Here is a 22,652-nt window from a genome sequence, read left to right as displayed (position 1 = left end):
AGCATTTTAAACATATGTGTATGTGTTTTTAACTTTTTATTATGGAAAATTCCAAACACTTAAAAGTAAAAGAACAGTGTAATGTATCCCCTCATACTTATTATCCAGTTTCAGTAATTGTCAACATTGTGTCAGTTTTGTTTTATCTACATGGCCAGGTTTTTTTCTAGAGGATTTAAACGTAAATCCAGGCATCATGTATTGATTGTGATTTTGTTAACTTACGTTCAGAATCTGTATATTTCTGCTCAATCTTTTCCTTTAAGGGTGTGGTGCTTTTAGCCAGAATCCTTAGGTAAAATAAAATAATTGTTAGAATTCCCATTGTCTTTGGAGGAAGGGGACTGGTCTCTCACCACCGACACCCCCCCCCCCCAAAGCTTCTTAAGACTTAGACTTAAAATCTAAAATTCCGAGCTGGTAGAGGATCCAGTAAGACAGGATGTTAGAAACATTTTATACTACTTAACAGTTACATTCTAAAAAGCCCCTTTTTCTTTCCAGCTGTTTATTAACAAGGCCATGGTATAGTCCAAAGAAATATTCACTCGAAACATTCTCTCCCAGAATTTAAGTCTGGTTTGCCAACTAAATGCAGTTAGTTGTCCGCGTTTACATTTTCCTTAACTTTTTCCAAGAGAAAAGACGGTATTTGACAAACCAACAGTGTCTGAAAGGGTCTTCAATTTAATGGAAGCATAGAGGTGAAAATCCTGAGAGGGGAGAGCTAGAGTTTCTTGAAACGTGGACTTTAGAAGACATTCCCAAACAGTGAAAGTTTTTGTTTTTCTTTATTTATATTTTTGGTTGAGTGAGAGGTGGACTTCCTGGCGGGATTTCGGTTTTATCTCTAGGCTTTGGGGCGCTCTCTGGAAGACAGGGAGGATTGTTCCCTGGGTCTCCGTGGCAATGCGGTGTGTGACCAGCGGCGAGCAGCCGGTGCCCCACGGCCCCAAGCCCCCCGCGCAGCGGGCAGAGCCAGGAGGAGGCACTGCCGCCAACAGTGGTGTCGGGTTACAGCTGCAGACTAGCGCCCGAGTGCGCCTAACTGGCTTCATCTAGTGACTGGCTTCATAATTACATTGCTGATTTGTTAAGGAAGGCTTTGTCTTACTTACCAATTAGCATGGATGTTACTGCAGGGACTTCATCCTGGATGAGCTTTGCTTGGGGTTTGTTTGTTTGTTTGTTTTATTTTGCTGTTTTAAAAAAAAATAACCTTTCCCGAGGCACGCAGCTTTAGGGGTTCTGTTACTAACATTCCCCCCCTCCAAGTGTCTTCTGGGAGTCCTTACCCTGTCTGTAAATAAGCAGAGAGGCTTTCTCCCCGTTGGAATTTTGTCCCTGTTTCCGCCATTCCCTGAGGCCAGAGGCAGTCACTTTGGGGTCTGAAGGCAGCCTTTGGGAGGGCTGATTCCATAGCCCCCACCCCTTTCTACACCCTCCTGTTCTCCACACCCCCCCCCCCCCATGTCACCACCTATCCCTGCACTCGGGTTTCTGGCCCCTCTGCGATGAGCAGTGAGGCACAGGGCACAGCCGTAGATAGTGAGCCCTTGAAGGACCGGGCTTGTTTCTGTTTGCTGTTTCTATGATCCTGCCCCCTCTTCCCTCACCTACCATGTCCTTTTCAAGGTGGCCTTTTTGTTCTCCCGGTGTGTTTTGTTGTTACTTGTAGGAGGGAGGGTGTTAGAAGGGTAGACATTATCAGAGTTCTGAGTCCTGTGTGTTTTTTAAGGTGTAACATTTTAACAGCATAGAAAGTTGTCTAAGCAAATGTGGCTTCCTCCCATTAAAGTTGGATCAGGCTTTTCCTTCCTGCCTGGGAGTTGCTGTGTGACAATCTGACAGACAGTGGAAGAACCATTTCTCAGAGTTGTGCCCTGTGGCTCTTGGGAGGTGTCCTCTCTTATGCACAGAAGCTCTCTGTTTGGACCACCTCAAAAACAGGATCCAGAATGCTTCTTAAGGCAAGTATATATGGGGTGCGGAGAAGAGAAATGAGAATATTCCGTGTCTCAGAAGTTGTCTCAGAGCCAGTTCTCTGGCTGGCCTCTCTTTGGGTCTTGGAAGTCTGTCACACACACAATAATTGTGCCAGGGACACTCCTTCTTTCTACCACGCCCCCCAAAAGAAACTGAAAGTGTTTTTCCACTTAAAGGGCGGTGGGTTTTGGCAGCACAGGATGTCAAATGGGGAAATAGCCCCTGCTAGCCTTTTCGAAGACACTTGTCACACATTTTCTCTTAGCTTCTTTTTTCTTCAAATAAGCTTGATCCTTGAGGACAAACCATTGTTCTGAATTGTTGGTATCACTGTAAATATCTCATTTTTATGATTTTTAGTGTCAGCATGGGTACTTCTGTGCCCTTCAGCAACCGGTCACATTGGAGGTCACACTGGAGGATGCAGATGAAAAGATTAGGGATGTGGCTTCTCAAAGCTCCCCTTTGAACGGGGAGCCTTTTTTTGGAGAGCTATTAACTAGTGTTTTTAAAGCATTTTTACTAAAGTACAGTATTATTACAGATATGTACATAGACCCTAAGTATACAGGCTGGTGACCAGCTCCAGAAGCCGTGCCCACCTCGTAGCCACCCTTCCCTGACTGCAGATACCATGGCTTAGCTCTGCCTCGTTAACTGACTTTCAAAACAACATGTCACTTAATTGGGAAGCCTGCTACAATTCCGAGAAGGGAAAGCAGTGGATTTCTAGTTTTTATTTACTAGTACAAAAGGAAATTGGAACAGGCTCTTGAAAATGTACACAAGGTATGAACCAGTTGGGCCTTGAGGTGTTTTGAAGTAATGATTTACATCCTTTTTTGACCTATACATAGAAAGCGAGAAAGTCAGCCCTTATGGTGGGCTGAGGAGGCTTCCCATTCAGACCACCACAGGACGCAGTGGTGATGCTGGGTCAGCAGCACTGCCATCCGTGGACTGTCTGTGGGAGGCCCCAGAGGGCTGTGGAGAAGCCTGCAGGTTTAAGCAATGGGTTGTTGGGGGGAGAATGACGGAAGTAGTAGTTAGTGAAAGCAGATTTAATAATCTTAATTTAAATGTAACACTTATTTTTGACAGTTCAAATAGCATCAAAGGAGAGGTTTTTTTTTTTTAATTTAAAACATAGCTTTTAAAAAGTTGAAAAACACCAAGTTAAAGAGAACTTTTGATTTTTTTTTTAAGTTTGCATTTTTCCCTTAATGCCTTAACAATATAAAAGCTATGAAATGTTAGCCTTTTAATATATGGGTAACACATAGGTAACATGTAGGTACTGTTTCAGTTCCTTTTTGGATGCTGTGCTTGAGGCTTCACTACCTTGCACTCTAAGATCACAGCAAGAAGAATTTGGGTCCCACTGAACTAGTGGGATCTGATGTATCAGGCTGAGAAGCTGGACTTTACCATTAAATTGAGCCAAAGACACCTTAATTCTGCAAAGAGTTGGGTTTGTTTTATTTTTTTAAATGCCATTTGCCAATTGCCTTTGCAAAAACTCTGTTCATTTCTCTTTTTTCCCTTACTTGCTTAGACACAAATGGGAAGACCTTTGGACTCAAGATTAATTGGGTAAAAATACCCACAGGCTTAAATATGAAGAGGTTGGAGGGGGAAAAGAGGAAGTTGTGGTTCACGAAATTGGGTCCCCAGACCACCATTACCTGGAGACCTGGAAATGCCTTCTTGGGTCCCACACTTGACCTGTTGAATGAGAATCTTGGGGGCAGGGGGGCAGCATTCTGTGTTACCTCAAGGTGAGTGTAATACTTGCCCAAATTTGAGGAGTGTGACAGGCATTTGTGAGACAGCCTTCTGAGCTGAGGCTTCCCTGCCCACCGGATGTGCCTCTATCTCACCGCTTTGCCTTACCGACGTCCCATCCTGTACAGCTGCCTCCTCTGAGGTCTGTTCAGTTCTCCTCTTTCTCAGACCCTCCCGCCCATGCACTGTTCACAGTCAGGGACAAAGACACACACATCTCTATGTCTTTCAGTTCCCAGGCTGTCCCTCAGACTCTTCCCTCATTCTTTCCATTCACCATTCATTTAGTCAGCGGGGGTTTATGGGGCGTCTTCTGTGTGTCCGAGACTGCCCTGTCCTGAGGATACAGAAATGAATGAGACAGAGTCTGCCCTCATGGTGCTTACTGTCAGGATTAGGAAACAGGCCTTAAGAGACAATCCCGCCTTAAATTTAAATCTCAAATCCTATCTCCAAAAGTTTCTCCTCATCACCCCAGCCCATAATAACCTCTCACATGCCTTGCTCTGGGCAGTCACTTAGAATCTGGAAATGCAGGGGCGACTAGGTGGCTCAGTTGGGTAAGCCGCCAACTCTTGATTTCAGCTCAGGTCATGATCTCAGGGTCCTGAGATTAGCCCCACATCCAGCTCCAGGCTCAGCAGGGAGTCTGCTTGAAGATTCTCTCTCCTTGCCTATCTGCACCCACCCCTACCCCTGCTCATGCTCTCTCCTCTCAAATAAATAAATCTAAAAAAAGAAGAAAAGAATCTGGAAGTGCAAACTCTGCCATAGTGAGGTAATAATAGGCTCCTATGTTTCTGCTCCTTTTTCTTCCGAGGAATGTTTTAGTGACCCTTTGTGACTTTTGATCATTTGCCCAAGCAGATTGTAGCCTTTGAGGGCAAGGTCCTTTCTGATGAAAGTTGTGCAATTGAAAGCTGGGTTTGGTATATAGAGTTGTATCAGTGTTAAGCTTACTAGAAAACTCTGGAAGAGAAGTTTTCATTATATTGCTACCCATGGGTTGCTCTTTATCTTCAAAGCTCAGTTTGCTGTAGTAAATACTTGCTAAAATTTATGTTAAGAAAATCAGGATGCTAGGCATTTGTTTCCTAACAGGTTTATTGGAAAGAAGGGTGTTTTATCATGAACCTTATATTAAAAGCCACCAAATATCCAAGAGAAGTGTTTGTGGTTGGCTTCAGGCTCCTTTTTGGAGGGGCAGAAAGGGAAGGAAGCAACCCCCTCCTTCCTCCATTGTGGAGGAGGGGGTTGTCTCTTACCAGCCCTGAAATTCAGGGTCCTTTTTGGATTTTTTTACTGAAAAATGGGGTAGACAACCTGTGGTTTGGGCTAAAGTCATCCCAAGCCAAGAGAGGAGACAAAGACTGGTGTCAGGTCTCTGGATGGCCTAGAAGCAACACTTGTCACAAGCTCCTCCTTTCGGTGAACTTCGGGTCCGTCGTCCCGGTGTTGGTGTCAGTGCTGCACAGCTAGGGTCTGGGAGTCGGGAACAGCAGAACAGCCTCTCCTCCAGTGTTAACCTTGAAGCACTTAATGAGCCCCAGCCGGGAGGCCTTTTCAAAGGTCACATGCTTCTCCAATCTCGGGCTTTAAAGAGCTATTGTTATTTTCTTAGTTTGCCTGAGGAGAGAGGCTTCTGAGGAGCTGCTGACCCTGGATTTGGCTAGCCCAGCTCCAGGCCGAGGGACACCATTTGGCTTTTTGCCCTCAGGTTCTTGAGTGGCTGGTCTTTCCTTCTCTGAACCGTGCCCTGCTCCAGGAGGTGGTCATTAACACCCGCCCTGAGAGAGAGAGAGAGAGAGTTCTCAAAACCTCCCACCCCGAGGAGTTGGAGGCCTTTTCTGAATGTGGTCAGTGGCAACACTTGACTCAATGTTTTACTCAAACTCTGGAAAAACTTTAATCTTTAAAAAAAAACTTTAAATCTAAAGCCTCTAAGCAAAAAGGTGGACTGGATTTTATCATGTTGCATGTTATTCCTTTCTATAAAAATCTCAATAGAATCAGGATTACAAATCAGTATTGTGTGCGTTTTGCAGTCTCGATGGGTTTGTGGAGCCAGCCTGGCCTCATAAAATGCCATAGTGAAATGAAGGCTAACCTGCTTGGAGACACTCTGTCATGGGCTCTTATTTACACTTTTGAAAAGCATCCAAGCTTTGATTTGTCTGTCCTGCCCTCAGATTTTGCTTACAAGGGTCCTCCTCCTTCCTTTTCCAGCATTACAACATCTTATCAGGCTGTTCCTAAATCATTAGGATTATCACACATCTATGACCAGCTGGATCATTCTAATTGGAAATTAAGTGCTTCTCACATTGAAATCTCTTCGAAAACATCACCACCGATCTCCTTCAGCTATGGGAATTCTGCTAAATGCCTAGTACTGCATGCTTGGTAAATATTCGAGTTTTACCAATTCATTGATAATTTCTAGAGAAGTAATCCTTATTGAGAAAGTTATTGAGAAAGCCCTATTGTTTATTCTGGCAACCAGTATTTAAAAGACAATCCTATATTGATGACTAGAAGACAAAGAAAAGCCTACACTGTTTTAGCTATTCCCTCTCCTCCAGAAAACCAATAAAAATTCCAAGTGGCATTGAGCTTACTAATTTGTTTTTAGTTGTTTGGTATTTGATTTTGGTTTACATTTAAGGACAGTGCTTCTCAAACTTTTTGTGATGAAGAACCATCTTGTTTGTTTTTTCTTTCATAGAGGAATACTTATGTAAAATATAAAAATACTTAATAGAGAAATGAAATTTAAGTACAAAGACAAAAACAGAAGCCGCATTTTAGAAATTAGATTTATAGACATATAGTTACTCTGTAAATATGCTGTTAAACATTTCTAAATAATATAGTATCTCTGTTTAACTCCTCATGGGCCAGTAACAATTCACATATTGGCACCTTCTGCAGACCATGCTTTGAGCAACACTGTTTGGGAGTATATTTCTCTGTATTTGTATCGTCTCACACAGATTTACATGTATTGGGTACTATTACATTATAACCTATAACACAGACCATCTACCAGCTTTATAATGAGAATTAAATGCACTTGGTGAGCTCTTTGGCAAAACTGAAGTTTTCCTAGAAATGAATATTTAAATGCTTAAATTTTAGGCAGATAACAAACAGTATAACTGTTTGAAAACACAGTTGTCCAGTAACACTTCTAAGGCATAAAGGAGAAAGTGTTTTGTAATGTGAAATGAAATCACCTCCTCTCTGATTCACACTCAAGTTAAAATGAGCGCAGATACTTTAGGTGGGAAATGTTCTATGCAAAGTATATACACAAATGAGACTTTCTAGCACTAAACAATAGGAAATGTTTTGTCATGTGAAGTAGTAGATACAAGAGTTATTACCACCGTATCTTCCTTGCCTCATAGAATATTATGGGACTGGTCTTTGGTCCTTGTGATCGACATCCATTGTCTTAATGTTTCCATGAGGGAGAGCATTCCATACAAGTAACTTAGATTCTTTATGAACATTAACAAATCCTCAAGCTGACTGACATTGCTGGGTTGTGGCTGTTCTCTCCCAGGGACTGAGGCGTGAGGAGGCAGTCACTGCAGGTGGAACTCGTGTGCCCCGTGACCACCCGCATGTTTGTCTGTTTGGGAGGCAGTGGGGGTGGGCAGCGAGGTCTTCCTCAACAAATTGTCTCAAGGAAGATCTGTGAGTTTTATTATGGTTAGCCTTATTCCTTTAGGATGAGACTCAACTCAAAAAATGAGAATGAGGTGTAGGAGATGATTTTCACCCCCTTAAAGACCAGGCTTTATTCATCTGCCGACTACCCTCTTTCTGGCAGAGTGCCCAGGATAGCATAGATGCAGAATGAGTAAAATATAAAGGATTCAGCGAGGCTGCACGTGAATCAGCTGAAGCAATTCAGTAAAGGCAAGTCGCTTTTAGAAGAAAAGTCGGATAAGTACAAACTGCTTGTATATGAAGAGATCAATGAGTGAGTGGCACTGAGGGGAGGATTAATACTCCTCTGTGGGTAAGTGCTGCAGAGGTTGGGGGTGTGGGTAGGAATCACAGGCCTGAAGTAATGAGAACCATGTCTCCTGGTCTGGATGGCAGAAGAACAACTTCCGTGATTAATGGTTAGCAGGTGAGGTCTATGAGGCGAAGGCCAGTGGTCTTGATGGTGGAAGTTCTGAAAGGAAGGACCACTCTCCAGAAGGTGCAGCCCCTTGAGGGGGTCTTCACTGAGGCAAGAGCAGGCAAGGAGGCGGCCTAGGTTGGGAGCAGCACGTGAGGTGGGGCAGGAGTTAAAATTCAAGCCATTCGTACATACTCAAGGTCTGAGATAGGAGGTGGTGGTTTTTTTGAAATAGTATGTATCTCTGGAATCACAGTAGGTATTTGTTATGAAATGTCTCCCGTACTCAAACAGCAGTGCTTATAATCAGAACAAATTACTTTTGAATTCGTCCAGTGCGTTCAGAGGTAACTGTATGTAGTCAAATTGAACCATTGGCACTCGGGCTGGGAAAGCCACATTCCTCCACTTTATTCTAGGCTGAAAAGCGGTGGCAGCTCCATCACTGTGGTCATTTGACACAGGCCAAGAGCTTCACCACATGTCACCAAACAGGCAGAAAAGCTCTGTGCATAATGAGGAAGGAAAAGGCATTTTGAAAGCACACGGGGCTCTACGAAAATTGTCCATGCCCTTCTCCCCACTTCTCCACCTAGGTTCTTTTAATCATTCAAGATGTGTTCAAGCTATAATCTTTGACACCTTTATCTGTTAGGTCATAGCATTGCTAGTGTTTTCTTGGGCGTTAAAAATAAATCTGTTTTGGGGAGGGAAATGGAACCTGCATGGTAATGTTAGGCAAGCCAACGCAAGCGCACGAGTGGAGCAAGTCAAAATCATGGTTTCCATGGTAACGTTTAACTTGCCTGTGTCGTACACATTTCTCAAGAAATACATTCACCAGACTACCTAGTGATAAAAATTGCTCCACCAGCATACAAAGGTAGATTTCCCAATGCTCTCACATTCCAAAAGATTTCCCCCAATTAATTCATCTCTTCTAACCAACCTTGGGCAAGGAACTCCAGTCCCAACTCCTGACCGCCGAGTCAGCGCCTTTTTTTTTTTTTTTAGGGGAGAAATTCGTTTTCATGTGATTAATTGCACTTCCTTCCTTTCCCCTTTGCAGATATATGTTGGGTAAAGGAGAAAAACGGAAGTTTGATGAGCATGAAGATGGGCTGGAAGGCAAAATCGTGTCTCCCTCCGATGGTCCATCCAAGGTGTCTTACACCTTACAGCGCCAGACTATCTTCAACATTTCCCTTATGAAACTCTATAACCACAGGCCCCTCACCGAGCCCAGCTTGCAAAAGACCGTTCTGATCAACAACATGTTGCGGCGGATCCAGGAGGAGCTCAAACAGGAAGGCAGCCTGAGGCCGGTGTTGGCCGCCGCTGCCTCGCCCCCGCCCGACTCGCTGAGCGCCAGCTACCGGGAGGCGCCGGCCGCGCTCAGCGCCCCCGCGCCGCCTCCGCCCGCGCTGGCTGGCGACCTCGGAAGCACTACGCCCCTGGAGGCCTGCCTCACGCCTGCCTCGCTACTCGAGGACGACGACGATGCCCCGTTTTGCACTTCCCCGGCCGCGCCGCCCGCGGCTCCCGCCAGACTCCCGGCTCCAGCGCCCCCGCCGGAGAAGGACAGCTTCTCCTCCGCCCTGGACGAGATCGAGGAGCTCTGTCCCACATCTACCTCCCCAGGGGCCGCCGCGGCTGCGCCCGACACCTCCCGAGGGGGCTCTGGTGCGCCGAGCGTCCCGAGGCCCGACGACCCCAAGCTGATGGACTCTCTGCCCGGGAACTTTGAAATCACGACGTCCACGGGCTTTCTGACAGACTTGACCTTGGACGACATCCTGTTTGCAGACATCGACACGTCCATGTATGACTTCGACCCCTGCACGTCCGCGGCAGGGACGGCCTCCAAGATGGCCCCGGTGTCGGCCGACGATCTCCTCAAGACTCTGGCCCCGTACAGCAGCCAGCCGGTGGCCCCGAGTCAGCCTTTCAAAATGGACCTCACGGAGCTGGACCACATCATGGAGGTGCTGGTCGGCTCCTAAGAGCCCCAGACCGGTGCCTGCGCCGCCCAGACCCTGCGAGTGTCCCCGCACCCCCCAGCTCTCCGCACTGTGCATGCACCCTTGCTTGCCTTTTTCAGAGAAAAAGATCGTTTTACACAAGGATCACACTAGTTTTTGCTTTGAGCAGAGTTGGAGTGCCTTCATCCACGTATGACCACTTTTAATATGCTTTTTTGAGTGGTTCTCAGAGACCTACTGCCCTGGAATAGGAAAGACTACATTGGAAGACAATGTTGCTATGCTGAATGACAAAAATAAACAGTTCAAGTGAAGCACAAGGAATAAGTTGGAAAAGCTGTAAATTGCATGTGCATATTTGTCTATTTTTTCTATAAGTTTTATTGCAAGAGGTAAAAAGAGAATATATATATATATATATTATTTAGATAATCTCAGTACCTTTTCTGGCATTTTCGCCCTGTATAGGTTGACTTGGCAATTCAGCCTTTTTAGAGGCATTAACTACTCCTCCTAAGTGTTGCATTTACATGGCTGTTTAGAAACTGCTGCCCAAATTTATTTTATATTTTTGTACAGATTCTGCAGTTTATGATATTGTTTTTCTAAAAACAAATGCTGTTTATACATATGAGATAGCTATTTTGATAGGATTTGCTCACATAGTTCCTGCAAACTTCAGATGTACAAGTTGCACTTGTACTTTTATAGAGTTGTAATGTTTTATATGTGTTTGGTGCAAAGAGAAAATTGGATCAAATTAACCCGCAGTCGATGTCCCCAAATGCAAACACACACACACACACACACACACACACACACACACACTGCTTTAAGAAAGGGCCAGGCGATATCACACCCAAATTTCACAGGCACCGACCCCCTGGCACGAACACCCGCCAGCACTGTGACTTCCAAAGCCAGAGCCACGTCTGCTCATCAAACTTGCATTAAGCAGTTGGCGGGAGATGGCCCATGGAGCTGGGGTGGGGGGAGGTTTGAAGTGATGGTTCTCTTTAGCTCCCTCTCTTGATATCGAATACTCACTGTATTTATGCCAAGTTTGTGCTTTTAATTGTTCTTATTTTTTTTAAACAGAAACCCAGATCTTTCCCTTTTGGCATAATTTTTACGATGACCTGAAATTTTACATGAGAACAAAATTTTCTGAAAAGTAACTGACCTCTTTGTGGAACTAAACCCTGTTTGCAATGCTTAGAGCTCATAAGGAAGAAACTACCCCAGAAGGCATCCACTGTGTTGCTCAGTTGTCTTTTCCAGCTTCCCTTCCCTAGAGCTTTTGTTCCCTCTGTTGCTAAGTGCTGAAAATGGCATCTTCGTGATCACCACAGTGAGCATAGCTCACCTCGGCCCAGTCTGGGGTGCTGTCTTGTAACATCCGTTGGCTCTTGAACCTGGAGTTGGTACCATTATGTCACAGCTTCCAGTCTTGTTGCTTTCTCGATTCAACTGCTTCAACTACACTTTACAAGGATGTTTTACCCAAATACACAGACAGGACTCTCTATGCATGTTCATCTTCCTTCCCCCTGCTTCCCCTCCACCCCACCCCCACACCCCACCCCCAGGACACTTGAGACGTAGCTTCTTATTCCTAGTGGTATATATTTAATTTAAAAAAAAAAAACATTTGCAATGTATCATGCTTGTTGCCGAAATTGTTGATGGCCTTTTCGTTTCAGTTTTTTTTTCTTTCTTCCAATGGTACTTTAGCTGGTTACAACCTATATTGTTGAAATGCAGATGGCTTCTTTAGGAATAACTTTTATATTTATTTAAGAATTTTTAAATTATGGGATTTGTGTTATTGTTGTTGTCTTTGTTGTTGGTCATTTGTCAATATCCAGTCACCAATTCTGCTCACTTCTTGCCATGGATAAAATTGAGTCTTTCTGGCCAATTAAAAAAGACAGCTTTATAAAATGGCACTTTAAACAAGCCATAGATAGTTTTATTTTTATAATGCACATGGCAGAGCAAATACATTTGTGATGAAGGAACTGCTCATTTAAGCAAAAGATTTGTGTATGGTATGATTGAATTCTTCTATATTCGAATTTACATTTTCCCCCACTTGAATGTGTTTTCAAAGGCTAATCGGCCCCTCAGTAGAGCAGTGAGAGATCAAATTGCACTTGTTCTCCTACAAGCAGCCTCCACCTGGACGCCTCTCCCTGCTGCAGATGGGGCATTTCCTTTGACAGGACCAGGGACCATCTAGCTGAGGTGAGGCCTGTTGTAGATGCTTCCGGTGTCACTGTGCCTGTCCATTTTAAGAGCTTCCTCTTCCTGTGGAGAACAAGGCAGCCCAGGCGCCGCGCTTCTGATAACCGGAGGCCCTGGCGAACTCCCCACATGCCGCATGCACATACATACGTGTACAGACACAATAGTGTTGATTATTCTGAACAATACCAGGGTAAGGCAGTTGATTTGCCATTGTTAAAAACTGATTTACAGTAACTTAGAACAACTGTACTTTGGTTGGATTAGCAAATCGTGTGTTTAAACAAATCCCATATGTTGGGCAACAGTTCAAATAAGCGTAACAAAGTGTTGCCCAAACATGGTTCTCTGACTCTCTCGTATTTGTAAGGCTGGGCTTCCAAATCAAAACAAAAAACACCCAACAACAGCAGGCAAATAAATGCTTTTTAGTGCTGGACCCTCACCATAAATGCTTGCTATTCCAGGTCTGTTGAGGAAGACGTGGGAAATTAGGGGCCCATTTTTCAAAGAGCAAAAACATCCAAGTGTCCAAGTGACTGCTGTCTTATTTTCACAAAGTGAGGTCCCAACAGGGAAGAACGCGGGCCTGGGTGTGATCTCCAAGCCCCAGGTTGAGTGTGGGAGTGCTTCCAGATGCCACCTGGCTATCGTGCCTTTCCCCTTCCTAAAGGACATTGCGTGGCATCCGGACTCAGCCTGGCAGTTGGAGGTGCCTTTCTGAGAAAGACATGCTGGGTGGGGCTGGGAGAGGAAAATTGACAGTGATGTGCAATGAAATGACAAGATGAGAGCAGAATCATAAGAGCTTTGAATTTGAAGTGATTTCTTTCATAAGTTATTTATTCCTTTTTTTTTCTGTGTAAATATATTTATTTGACTGTGGAGCTCTAACAACATCTGGATCGTACCATGTGCAAGAATGTATGGTAGGAATGTATTCTCTTGTAGGAATGTCAGTTTGTGTTCCAAGGGGGTCTGACCAGGCCCCTGGATCTTCTCTCGTATGCACGGTCCACATCCAGTTTTCGCCTCTTCTCTAATGTAGGTCTCTTTGAAATATGCAAAGGGTATGGATGAGGAATGTTTCAATACCTCCAAATTTTTAAGAAAATCAAGCATCAAAGGGTTGATATTTTTAAACTTTTTTTAGTAACACTTTCTCTTGATGACAGAAGGGGCAGCCACACTGACACCCTCGTTCACACCAAAGGGTGAGAACTAGCCAGAACCTCCGCTATACCTCGAGTGTCTTTATCAATTGAGCTTTTTATTGCCATATCCCCGTGGAGAATCCCAACTGCCCTGAGGTCAATCAAGGAAAATTTCTTAAATAAATAAGCTCCAAAGAGCCAAAGTATCATCTTACAGATCGTTTTTAAAGCTTAAATTTATTAACCACCTTTGTGGTAAACAATGAATTATGAATACCACAGGGCAGCCTTCTTAAATGACAGATGTAAAAAAATAGACAACAAAACTCTACTTTGTGCAGCAGTTATACCCTCTATATGAGTTGTCTTAATTTCAAAACCTTGCTGTTACAAATTGGACCTTTATACCTTTTCTGAAAATATTGAAAAGAGCATATTTAACCAGTTCTGGCCGTGAATGGTTAACTTCCTGTCACTGCTGAAGGCAGCGAACTGTGTGTGTCCTGCTTGTGTACAGTTGTCCTCAGTGCTTCTAAGAATGAGTCTGATGGTTCTTGAAAATTAGCCAGGATCAAATGCTGTGGCAGACAAAGCCAACAAAAATTGCAGACGTGTTTTGGGGATAACAAGTTTGGAAGAGATACACAGTCCAGACAAGCAAACAAATACAAGATTTTGGAAAATATGTACATAGTGAGATGTTTGGTGCATGGTTTTTGAGGAAGGCTTTTGTCAAAAAGGAGGTGTAACCTTTCCCCCCACAGACCTGAGAGCTGTGCCTTTTCTATGCAATATTACAGACGTTACATCGGAACCCAGATAGCTGTATTCACATGTAGGTTTGGGCTGTAATCTAAACAAATTGGACAGATTAAATGTACATGGAAATGAGCAGTCTTACTTTTGTAGTTTTATATTATACAATAAACAGTTAAAAGATGAGCGAGGCGTGTTTGCAGTTTGCTTTTGACTGGAGCACAACCAGCTCCGATGTCACAGTTCGCTGGTGTGAAGGAACGGCCCACCCTCAGCCTGTACTGGGGTTGGTGCAATTGACCTTCTCACCCTGTCTTGGCCTCAGGAGCACATTTCCCTCCTGGTTCTCTCCCGTGCCTCTTGGACCCTTCTTGATCTCCTGGTGCTCCCTTATCTTCCCCAGCTCTCTCTTTCCCGGTGGGATCCAATCCACTCAGGACAACGAAGACCTGTTTGCCGCTCCTGCCTCTCTCTCTCAAGCTCTGGAGTTAAGTTTATCTGCCAAGCTCGGCCACCCCACACTCACCATGCTTCCCCTCAGGGCGGATCCTTCTCCTTTGGTCCTCCCTCTTGTCCCACACTCTGTTCCCCAATGTCCACGCTCCCTGGCTGCCTCCTTTCCATCCCTGCCACAGCTTCCCCAACCCCGGCCCTCTTCCCTCCTGCAACTGCTTCCTATCTACTGTCAATGCCACAGCGGTTTCTTTAACATCCTTGATGCTAGAGTTGACAGAGTGCCAGTGGTCCAGGCATTTCTGGCCCATCATACCAGCTGGCGAGGGAATGGAGCTACATGTGAAGGTCCTGTAAAATGAGGGTTCCATTCAACCACCAGTGGGATATTTGGGGGTTGGTGTTAGGGAGAGGTTAGGGGTTGAATTCTGTGCTCCAAAATAGATGTTGACATCCTAACCCCCAGTACCTCAGAACGTGACCTTAATCCACAAATAGGGTCTTCACAGAGATAATCAAATCAAAATGAGATTATTAGGGGGAGCCCTAATGCAGTATGACTAATGGCCTTATAAGACGCGGAGATGTTGACGCACAAGCACCCAGGGAGTACACCAGGTAAAGATGAGGGCAGAGAACAGGGTGATATGCCTCTAGGCCAACAAACACCAAGGACTGCCAGCCAACCCAGAGAAGCTAGGGGATAGGCGTGGAGCAGGTCTGCCCCTCCCTGCCTCCCCCAGCCCTCAACAGAAACCAACTCTGCTGACACCTGTATCTCTGACTTCCAGCCTCCAGAACCACACATTTCTGTTTAAGCCACTCAGTTTGTGGTACGTCGTTACAGCAGCTGTAGCAAACTAATCTAGGGGAGGAGAACAGGCAGGAGGAGCTCTTTCCAGACATTGCGGTGGAAGATACTCATTAGGCAGCTAGAAATAAGAATCTGCTGCTCAGTAGAGAGGTTTGCCTCCGGAATATGAGCAGCTGCTATTAATTAGAGATAGAACTTTGGGAAATCATTCACTCTGTGCTTGTGAGGGCAAGATAAAGTCACAGCTCCTAAATCTTTTCGAAAATGTTCACAATGCAATGAAGATGCAAAATTGGAATATTGTCTTTCCTCGTGCCCCTAGCAGTGCCTACCACAAAGTATGCACCCGAAATATCTGTTGAATTAAAAGAAGGAAAAAGGGCTATAGTTCTCTTTACCATATGGGAGAAGCCCAGAGCTCAGCCTTCCTTGTCTGGGTCCCTAGCCAGCTCCTATCCCAACCCTCTGGATGCCCCATTCCCAGCACACATCCTTGCTCACGCCCCTCCCTCTGCTTGTAGAAATTTACCCATCACTCCAAGGCCAAGTTCAAGTGCCTAGCATGAGCTTTCTCTACCCATCCCCCCCAGTCAGAACTGACGTCTTCTTCTGCTAGAGGGCTCTGGAAACGCCTGGAAATGCTCTCAGCAAGTTCTGCCAGGTCTTAGGTGAGCTGTGCACCCTTTGTTTCCTCCACTCCCTTCTGCTCTGTGACCTCCTGATGTTCACCTTTGCCAGAGGTCTGCAAACTATGGCCCTTGGGCCAAATCCTGTGGACTGCCTATTTGTTTAAGTAGAGTTTCGTTGGAATACAGCCACATTCGGTCATCTGTGCAGCTGTCCTACTGCAATGGCACCGAGACCCTAAGTCTCCCAAGATCTAAAATATTTGGCCCTTCTCAGAAAAAATCTGCCAGACCCTGATGTTTGCAAACCACATAAAGCCTCAGTTGGTGTCTGATCCTAGCTGGGGCCCCAAAGTGCCGCAGGGCCCGGCCCCTGTGCCCAAAGGCACTTGTGAACTGAATACAGTAGGCGTTCGGGACAGGCATCTCCGGGTGCTGGAGGAGGGGCTGCAAGGGCCAGAGGAGACAGAGCGGTCCGCGTTGTCTCACGAGAGCGGCCATCTTCTAGAGCTAAAGATGGCGGAGGAGGCGGAGACACAACGCTCGCCCTGAAAAGGCCCCATTTTACAGAGATGAAAGCCGACACGCGCCTAGAGAAAGTAATGACTGTCTGATGCAAGCCACAGTTCACGGCATCCGGGTTCGGAGTTTGGCTCTGCAACCGGACCGCCTGAGCTTGAATCCCGGCTCCACAAGCTCCCGAATCTCTCCGTGCCTCAGCTTCCTCACAGGTAAAACGAGGGTGACAGCCGGGCTTATTTCACACAATGGTGGGGATTCGATGAGTCCATATGTGTAAAGCACTTAGTTCTGGGACCTTAAAGAAAAGAAGTCCAGAAATGGCAGCTGCAGCTTTAACACAACCGTGGGCAAGGCTCATAGCCGCGTCTCTGCTCGCTGTGGTGTTTTAGTGTTTCAGGTCGAGCCCTAAAGCAAAGCTGGGGCGTCTTAATGCTGAAGGCGTGTTTTGTGGGGACACCACCATTTCCCAACACCGTACTTGTCGTCATGGTGGTCAGCTGTTTATTTACCGAGGACTGTGCTCCCAGCTTGTGTGGCAGTCTGGGGGCTCAGAGTGCCTGTTGCCTTTTTCCTCTTGCTCCGCTTGGAAAGGAAGCTTTGACTGAATCTCGATCACAGTCTCCAGGGTTACCACTTACTGAGCACTCGCGTGTGCCAGACACCCATGAGTACCGGCATGTGTGACCTCATGGTCGCTGCCCCAGCCCTTGGCGGTTTATCCTACCTCCTCAGCTTTGCAGAGGAAGGAGGCCAGGCTTCGAGAGGTTAAGAAACTTCCCAGAGCTCACACAGCCAGTAAGCGGCAGAGCTGGGATTGTGATTCATCTCCATAACCCCATTCCGCAGCCTCTCCTGGGGCCCATCTGGTGTCATGGGGGATGTGGGGCCAGGCCGAGGCCTGGAGCCTGGGCAGGGGGGAAGGAGTCAGGAGATCTCATCCCAATCTGAGCTTTACCTCTTTCACTTGCCTGACCTCCAACAAGCCCTTCAGCTCTCCTCTAATTTGCTGGGGTGTGTATCCCACTGGCACACTGAGGCATCCCCTGGAGGGACAAGAGGAAGATGGCCCCATGAGGGGCAGGGAACCAGGAGTTAGGGCTGCTCTCCAGGGCTGAATCCCCTTACCCTTTCTCATCCTGGCTCTGTGTGACCCTGGACCAGGCACTCCCCATTTCAGAGACTTAGTTGGCTCAGTGGCAATGAAAGGGGGCAGGCCTACGTATACTCTGGGGACCATGGTTCTCCCTGGCTGCAAGTTAGAAGCCTGGGGGCTTCAGCAGCATCACTGGGTGCTGGGGCCAGGCCTGGGGGATTTTACAGAAACACTGGGTGGGAGGAGCCCACTGTTCTGAGGGCACCAGTGCCAGCCTTTGGGGCATCAAGGAAGAGGGCACGGTATATACATGACCAGGGAGGCACACACGCCAGCATTGTCCCTGGAGCTGGGAAGCCCCTCGGAGCCTCCGGCTGCCCCAGCCCCACAGCCTACGGCAGTCTCCACGTGTGTCCCCCCCCCCCCCCCCCAACAAGGCCGAGCTACCAGCTGCTAGCAGGGCCTATTGTTCAGCAGTGACAAGCAATGGCTGCAGGAGCAAAGGCTCCGGAGGCTGGTGAGGGAAGGGGGAGGGGTGGGCGCAAATGTCTCCCAACAGCGCTGTCGCCCCAGCACAAACACACCGAACCCATGGCTGGCTTTGCTTGTCTTCTCAGGTTGGGATCCTCGCTGGACGTGTGTGTCACTGGTGCTGTGGGTTAAAGTACAGAGTCAGGCTGCCTCTAGGAAAGGAGTTTCAGTCACTTTTCTCCCAGCCAAGTGCCTGAAAACAGGGCCAGGTGGCTGAGGGCTTTTGAAATAGTGTTGTTGGAAGGCAGTGTAATCCGTACGCTTGTCGTGGAGACCGCGTCCTGGGGTCTGGACAGGTTCCAGCTACGGTAATAATTAGCCCGACACTTGTGTGCAGCTTGGTCCCATCGTTCAGTCACTCTGTGTGATTTTCATGATGATTCTGATGGGGGTGGCAATGGGGGAGGCTGAGCAGACCTGAGGAAACTGAGGTACCCAGAGGCGCCCAAGGCTGCCAGGTGCAGTGTATGTGTGGAGGGGGAGGGATGCTGTGTCAAACTCTGGACTCCAACCTTTATTACCCCCAGGCATTTCAAAGAAACTGGCCAGAAACTTAGTTATGAAAGAATAGTGATCCACAGCAAGGCAGGGAGCTCAAAGTCACCCCTTGTCTTGGAGCAGACTCAGGGGTAATTGAAGTCATTCACAGCTTCCAGACATCCTTTCCTCTGAAAGCCTCCCTCCTCTTTCCCCAAACTCACACATTCCCCAGAGCTGAGGGGGGCAGAAGCAGAGAAGGGGACAGCCAGTGGTCTACCTCAGTTCAGCTTGTCAGACCTGATTGGGACCCACAGTGCCATCCCAAACATCAACCTAAAACAAAGTGTGCCACTTGCTGAACTGTTCGAGTTTAGAGACAAATCCCAAGCCCAGCACCCCCACCCCGCCACCCCAGATGCTGCCCCAAAGCCTGGCTGGTGCCGAGCTCCTGCTGTCACCTGCCCAAGGACTGGATCTTAGTCTTTCTGTCTCTGTCTCTCTCCTACTCTCTCTCTCTCTCTCTCTCTCTCTCTCTCTCTCGGTCTCACTCCCTCCCTCAATCTCTTGACTCTCAGTCTCTTGGTCTCCCTCCTTGCCCCTTCTGTCTCAGTCAGTCTGTCTGCCTCCATCTGTCTGTCTCCTACATTTGTACTTACAAGCCGGCTTTGCTGCCCTAGAGTCTGTGGATAGCACAGTCTCTTCGCCCTAGGATCTGGGGAACTGGGTAGACCCTTGAGTGATCCTGGTCGGATTGGGAGGAGGAGGGGGAGCTCTGAGTGGGGCTCACCTGCTCATCAAGGGCCTTGGTGCTGCTTTGAGTCCCCAGCTTCCTACCTGGGGCCCCCTGGCCACCTGGCTGTGGGACCAACTAGAGTAAGAGATTTTTTTAGCTTTGTTTTCCAGGTTGGCGTGAGCAGCTCTGACTGGACAGAGTGCATTTGGCCTACAGGCAGGAAGAGAGATTCTAAGCAGAGAGGAGGCCTGGCTGAGCTGGTGGGGATCAGTGCTGGGTAAGGTGGGCTCTGAGGAGCAGGGTCTACCTGGCAGAGGACAGGAGCCAGTGGTGCTGGCAGGGAATGGACACTGGATGATTCTTGGGTCATTCTGTTCTAAGTGATCTGAAAATAGACTGCGTAATATGGGCAAGAGCCTGCTTGGTACCCCAAGTGAGGGCTGGCTGAGGGGTCAGGCCGAGAGCCTATGTTCAGGGTGATAAGGGAGGGGAGACTACCTTCTTTAAAGCAACTTCTTTCTGCTAGACACTGGACTCATTGGTCCCACTCTCGCTAATCCGCCTAGGGAAACTGAGGTCCCGAAAAGTTAGGCAGGTTGTCCAAGGTGGTATAGCTGGTAATGAGGGTCTCAGAGTAGAGTTCTATGTGTGCCTGTAAGACTCTGTTCTGCAGTGGGGACATAGCCCACTACTGTCCAGACGGTGCAGGCCATCCTGTGGGTGATTGTGGAGATGCTGCCAGGCGAGGCTTGGACATGGTCTGTAGCTGCCTTGGGGGAATGTGGGGCCAGGAGGAGGTTCAAATCCCCAAATCATAGCAGCTTGCCTCCCTGGTCTGCCAACCACCTCTGCTGGGCTCCAAGGAAGAATAGGATGGACAAGAGAGCAACTTCAGAGGCCAGAAGGGGTCCCACCCCATGAGACTGATCCCCGTGGGTCATAACAAACCAGGGGACAGATCCCTCACCAGTCAGAAACAACCTGTGAGCTTGTCTGAGGGCCGGTAGCAGCAGGAAGTCTTTGGGGGCAGCTCAGGCCAGCCAGCCTGCGGGGCTCATTTGTTCTTTCATTCAGTTAGCCTTTATTGGCTCACCCCCAGTGTCCCCAGTGCAGTAGATGCTGCCACCACCCCCTAACTGATGGGGCCCGAGTCCTCAGAGTCCTTCTTGAGCCCCTCCTTGCCCCACCTCCACCCGGTATATGCTCTGCCCTCCACACAGTTGCTGCCCAGTGGCTCCGCCTCCTAGCTTGTCTTCCTGCCCCCACCCTCGTCTGGATCCTCTGTCTTCAGCAGAGCCTCAGAATGACCCTTTAGAAATAGAAATCATCATTTTGCTCCCCAAAATGTACACGTGGATCACCTGGGGGCAGGCCTGGAGTGCAGGCTGAGCACCTGTGTTTCCAACAGGCTTCTGGGAGACAGCAGTCCATGAACCACATATGGAGGTGCCAAGTGTGGGGTTGAGGACAGGCATGGGGTTGAGTCACCAAACGGTTGTGGTCGGTCAATACTCAAGTCTCTTCTTGGGTCTGCCCTGGGTGAAACATTTTCCGTGAAGTATCTCATTTAACCCCACTACAGCGCAGTAAGGTAGGTGTCATTACCACTGACTTCCCGTTTCAGGGCGGCCTCCTGCTCGCCCTTTCGGGATGTGCTTTCTCTCCCCACCGCCTCCCCACGTTGGTGACCTGACTTCCTCACCCTTCATCCCTCATGGGCAAAGCTGGGGCATCCTTCAGAGAGGAGAAGGGGCTATACCTGCACCCCCTCCGTGGCCCTGTGCTCTTGGGCCAGGGGACCAGTTTCAAGTACCAGGCACCAGGCACTTGTCCAGTCTCCCCCACCCTCATCCTACCCCCACCACCTGTGCTGCTGAGGGATGGCATGGTGGGGTCCCAGTGGCTCCAGCCTGGAGGGAGCAGGCCCAAGGGCCATCACCCTTGGACAGGTAACTGATTGGGAGAATGATATATGTGCTGGGCTTGTTTCCAGGTGGGGAATTTCCCTTTCCCAGCCAGGGAAGTTTTATGCACTTCGCCCCAGCCCTCCTCCCCTGAAGGGCTTTGGCTGGGGCGCGGGTGGGGGTTGGCACTGCTGCTGCCACTGAGGGAGGTGGGTGGGCCAGCCCTGCCCTGAAGGAGAGAAGTGGGTAGCAGAAATATTTTTTAAACTACTTTTAAAGACTTTTTATTAATAAAGTTTACTTTTTTAGAGCATCTTTAAGGTTTATAGAAAAATTGTAACCAAAGTACAGAGTTCCTAGGGGCTTTGGTGGCTCAGTCAGTTTAGTGGCTGACTCTTGATTTCTGCTCAGGTCTTGAGATGGAGCCTGGCATCTGGGTCTGTGCTGGACATGGAGCCTGCTTGAGGTTCTCTCTCTTTCTCTCCCCCTCTCCCTCTGCCCCTGACCTTCTCAAAAAAAAAAAAAAAAAAAGTACAGAGTTCCCATATATCCCCTCTCCTTACCCCCCTAAATTTTCCCCCATTTTATAATTTTGTATGAGAGCATTACATTTGTTACAATTGACGAGCCAATATTAATGCATTACTGTTACCACCTGAAGTCCACAGTTTATATTAGGGCTCACTTCTTGTGTGGTACACTTCTATGGATTTTGACAAAATCCTAATGTAGTGTCCACAATTACAGTGTCATACAGAATACAGAATAGCTTTTCTATTTTTCTGTCATACAGAATAGCTTTTTTTCTGTCATACAGAATAGCTTTTCTACCCTAAAATCTGCCCTCTTCACCTGTTCTTCCCTTCTTTCCCCACTGGGCCCCTGGCAACCCCTAATCTTTTTTCTATATCCATAGTTTTGCCTATTCCAGATGTCGTGTAATTGGAGCATTATAATATGTAGCCTTCTCAGACTGAATTCTTCTTCTTCGTCTTTTCTTTTGTTAAGACTGTATTTATTTATTTGGCAGAGAGAGAGAGAGAGCACAAGCAGTGGGAGTGACAGGCAGAGGGAGAGGGAGAAGCAGGCTCCCCACTAAGCAGGCAACCTGATGTGGGACTTGATCCCAGGACCCTGGGATCATGACCTGAACTGAAGGCAGATTCTTAACCAACTGAGCCACCCAGGCTCCCTGAGAGTATTCTTTGTAAGAAACTGCCAAACTGGTCTTCCCAAGTGGCTGTGCCACAAGCAGTAAAGGAGAGTCGCTGTTGCTTCACATTCTCATCAGCATTTGGTGGTGTCAGCATTTTGGGCTTCAGCCATTCTAATAGGTGTGTAGTGATACCCCCTTAATTTGCAGTTTGGTAATGACAAATGATGTTGATGATCTTTTTGTATGCTTATCTGTCATCTGTTATATTTGTTTATTCAGATCTTTTGCCCATTTT

General features: G+C 47.4%; 1 protein-coding gene across 4 annotated transcripts in view; it reads left to right on the top strand.

Moving 5' to 3' along the window:
- Positions 1 to 14,231, top strand: part of SERTAD2 (SERTA domain containing 2) — a 117,626-nt gene extending 103,395 nt beyond the window's left edge. For 2 of the 4 annotated variants that reach the window (XM_032352276.1, XM_032352275.1), the window contains exon 2: positions 8,976 to 14,231. In XM_032352276.1, coding sequence (XP_032208167.1) covers positions 8,980 to 9,909 — 930 coding nt within the window. In that variant the 5' untranslated portion in view covers positions 8,976 to 8,979 and the 3' untranslated portion in view covers positions 9,910 to 14,231. Of the gene's footprint in view, positions 1 to 1,798; positions 1,971 to 5,997; positions 6,175 to 8,975 lie in introns of those variants that run through there. The other 2 variants (XM_032352274.1, XM_032352277.1) reach the window with 2 other exon arrangements.
- Positions 14,232 to 22,652: the final 8,421 nt, after the last annotated feature.

This window comes from Mustela erminea, chromosome 7 (genome assembly GCF_009829155.1).
Source record: "Mustela erminea isolate mMusErm1 chromosome 7, mMusErm1.Pri, whole genome shotgun sequence".
Taxonomy (NCBI): domain Eukaryota; kingdom Metazoa; phylum Chordata; class Mammalia; order Carnivora; family Mustelidae; genus Mustela; species Mustela erminea.
This window is presented reverse-complemented; position numbering and strand designations above follow the sequence as displayed.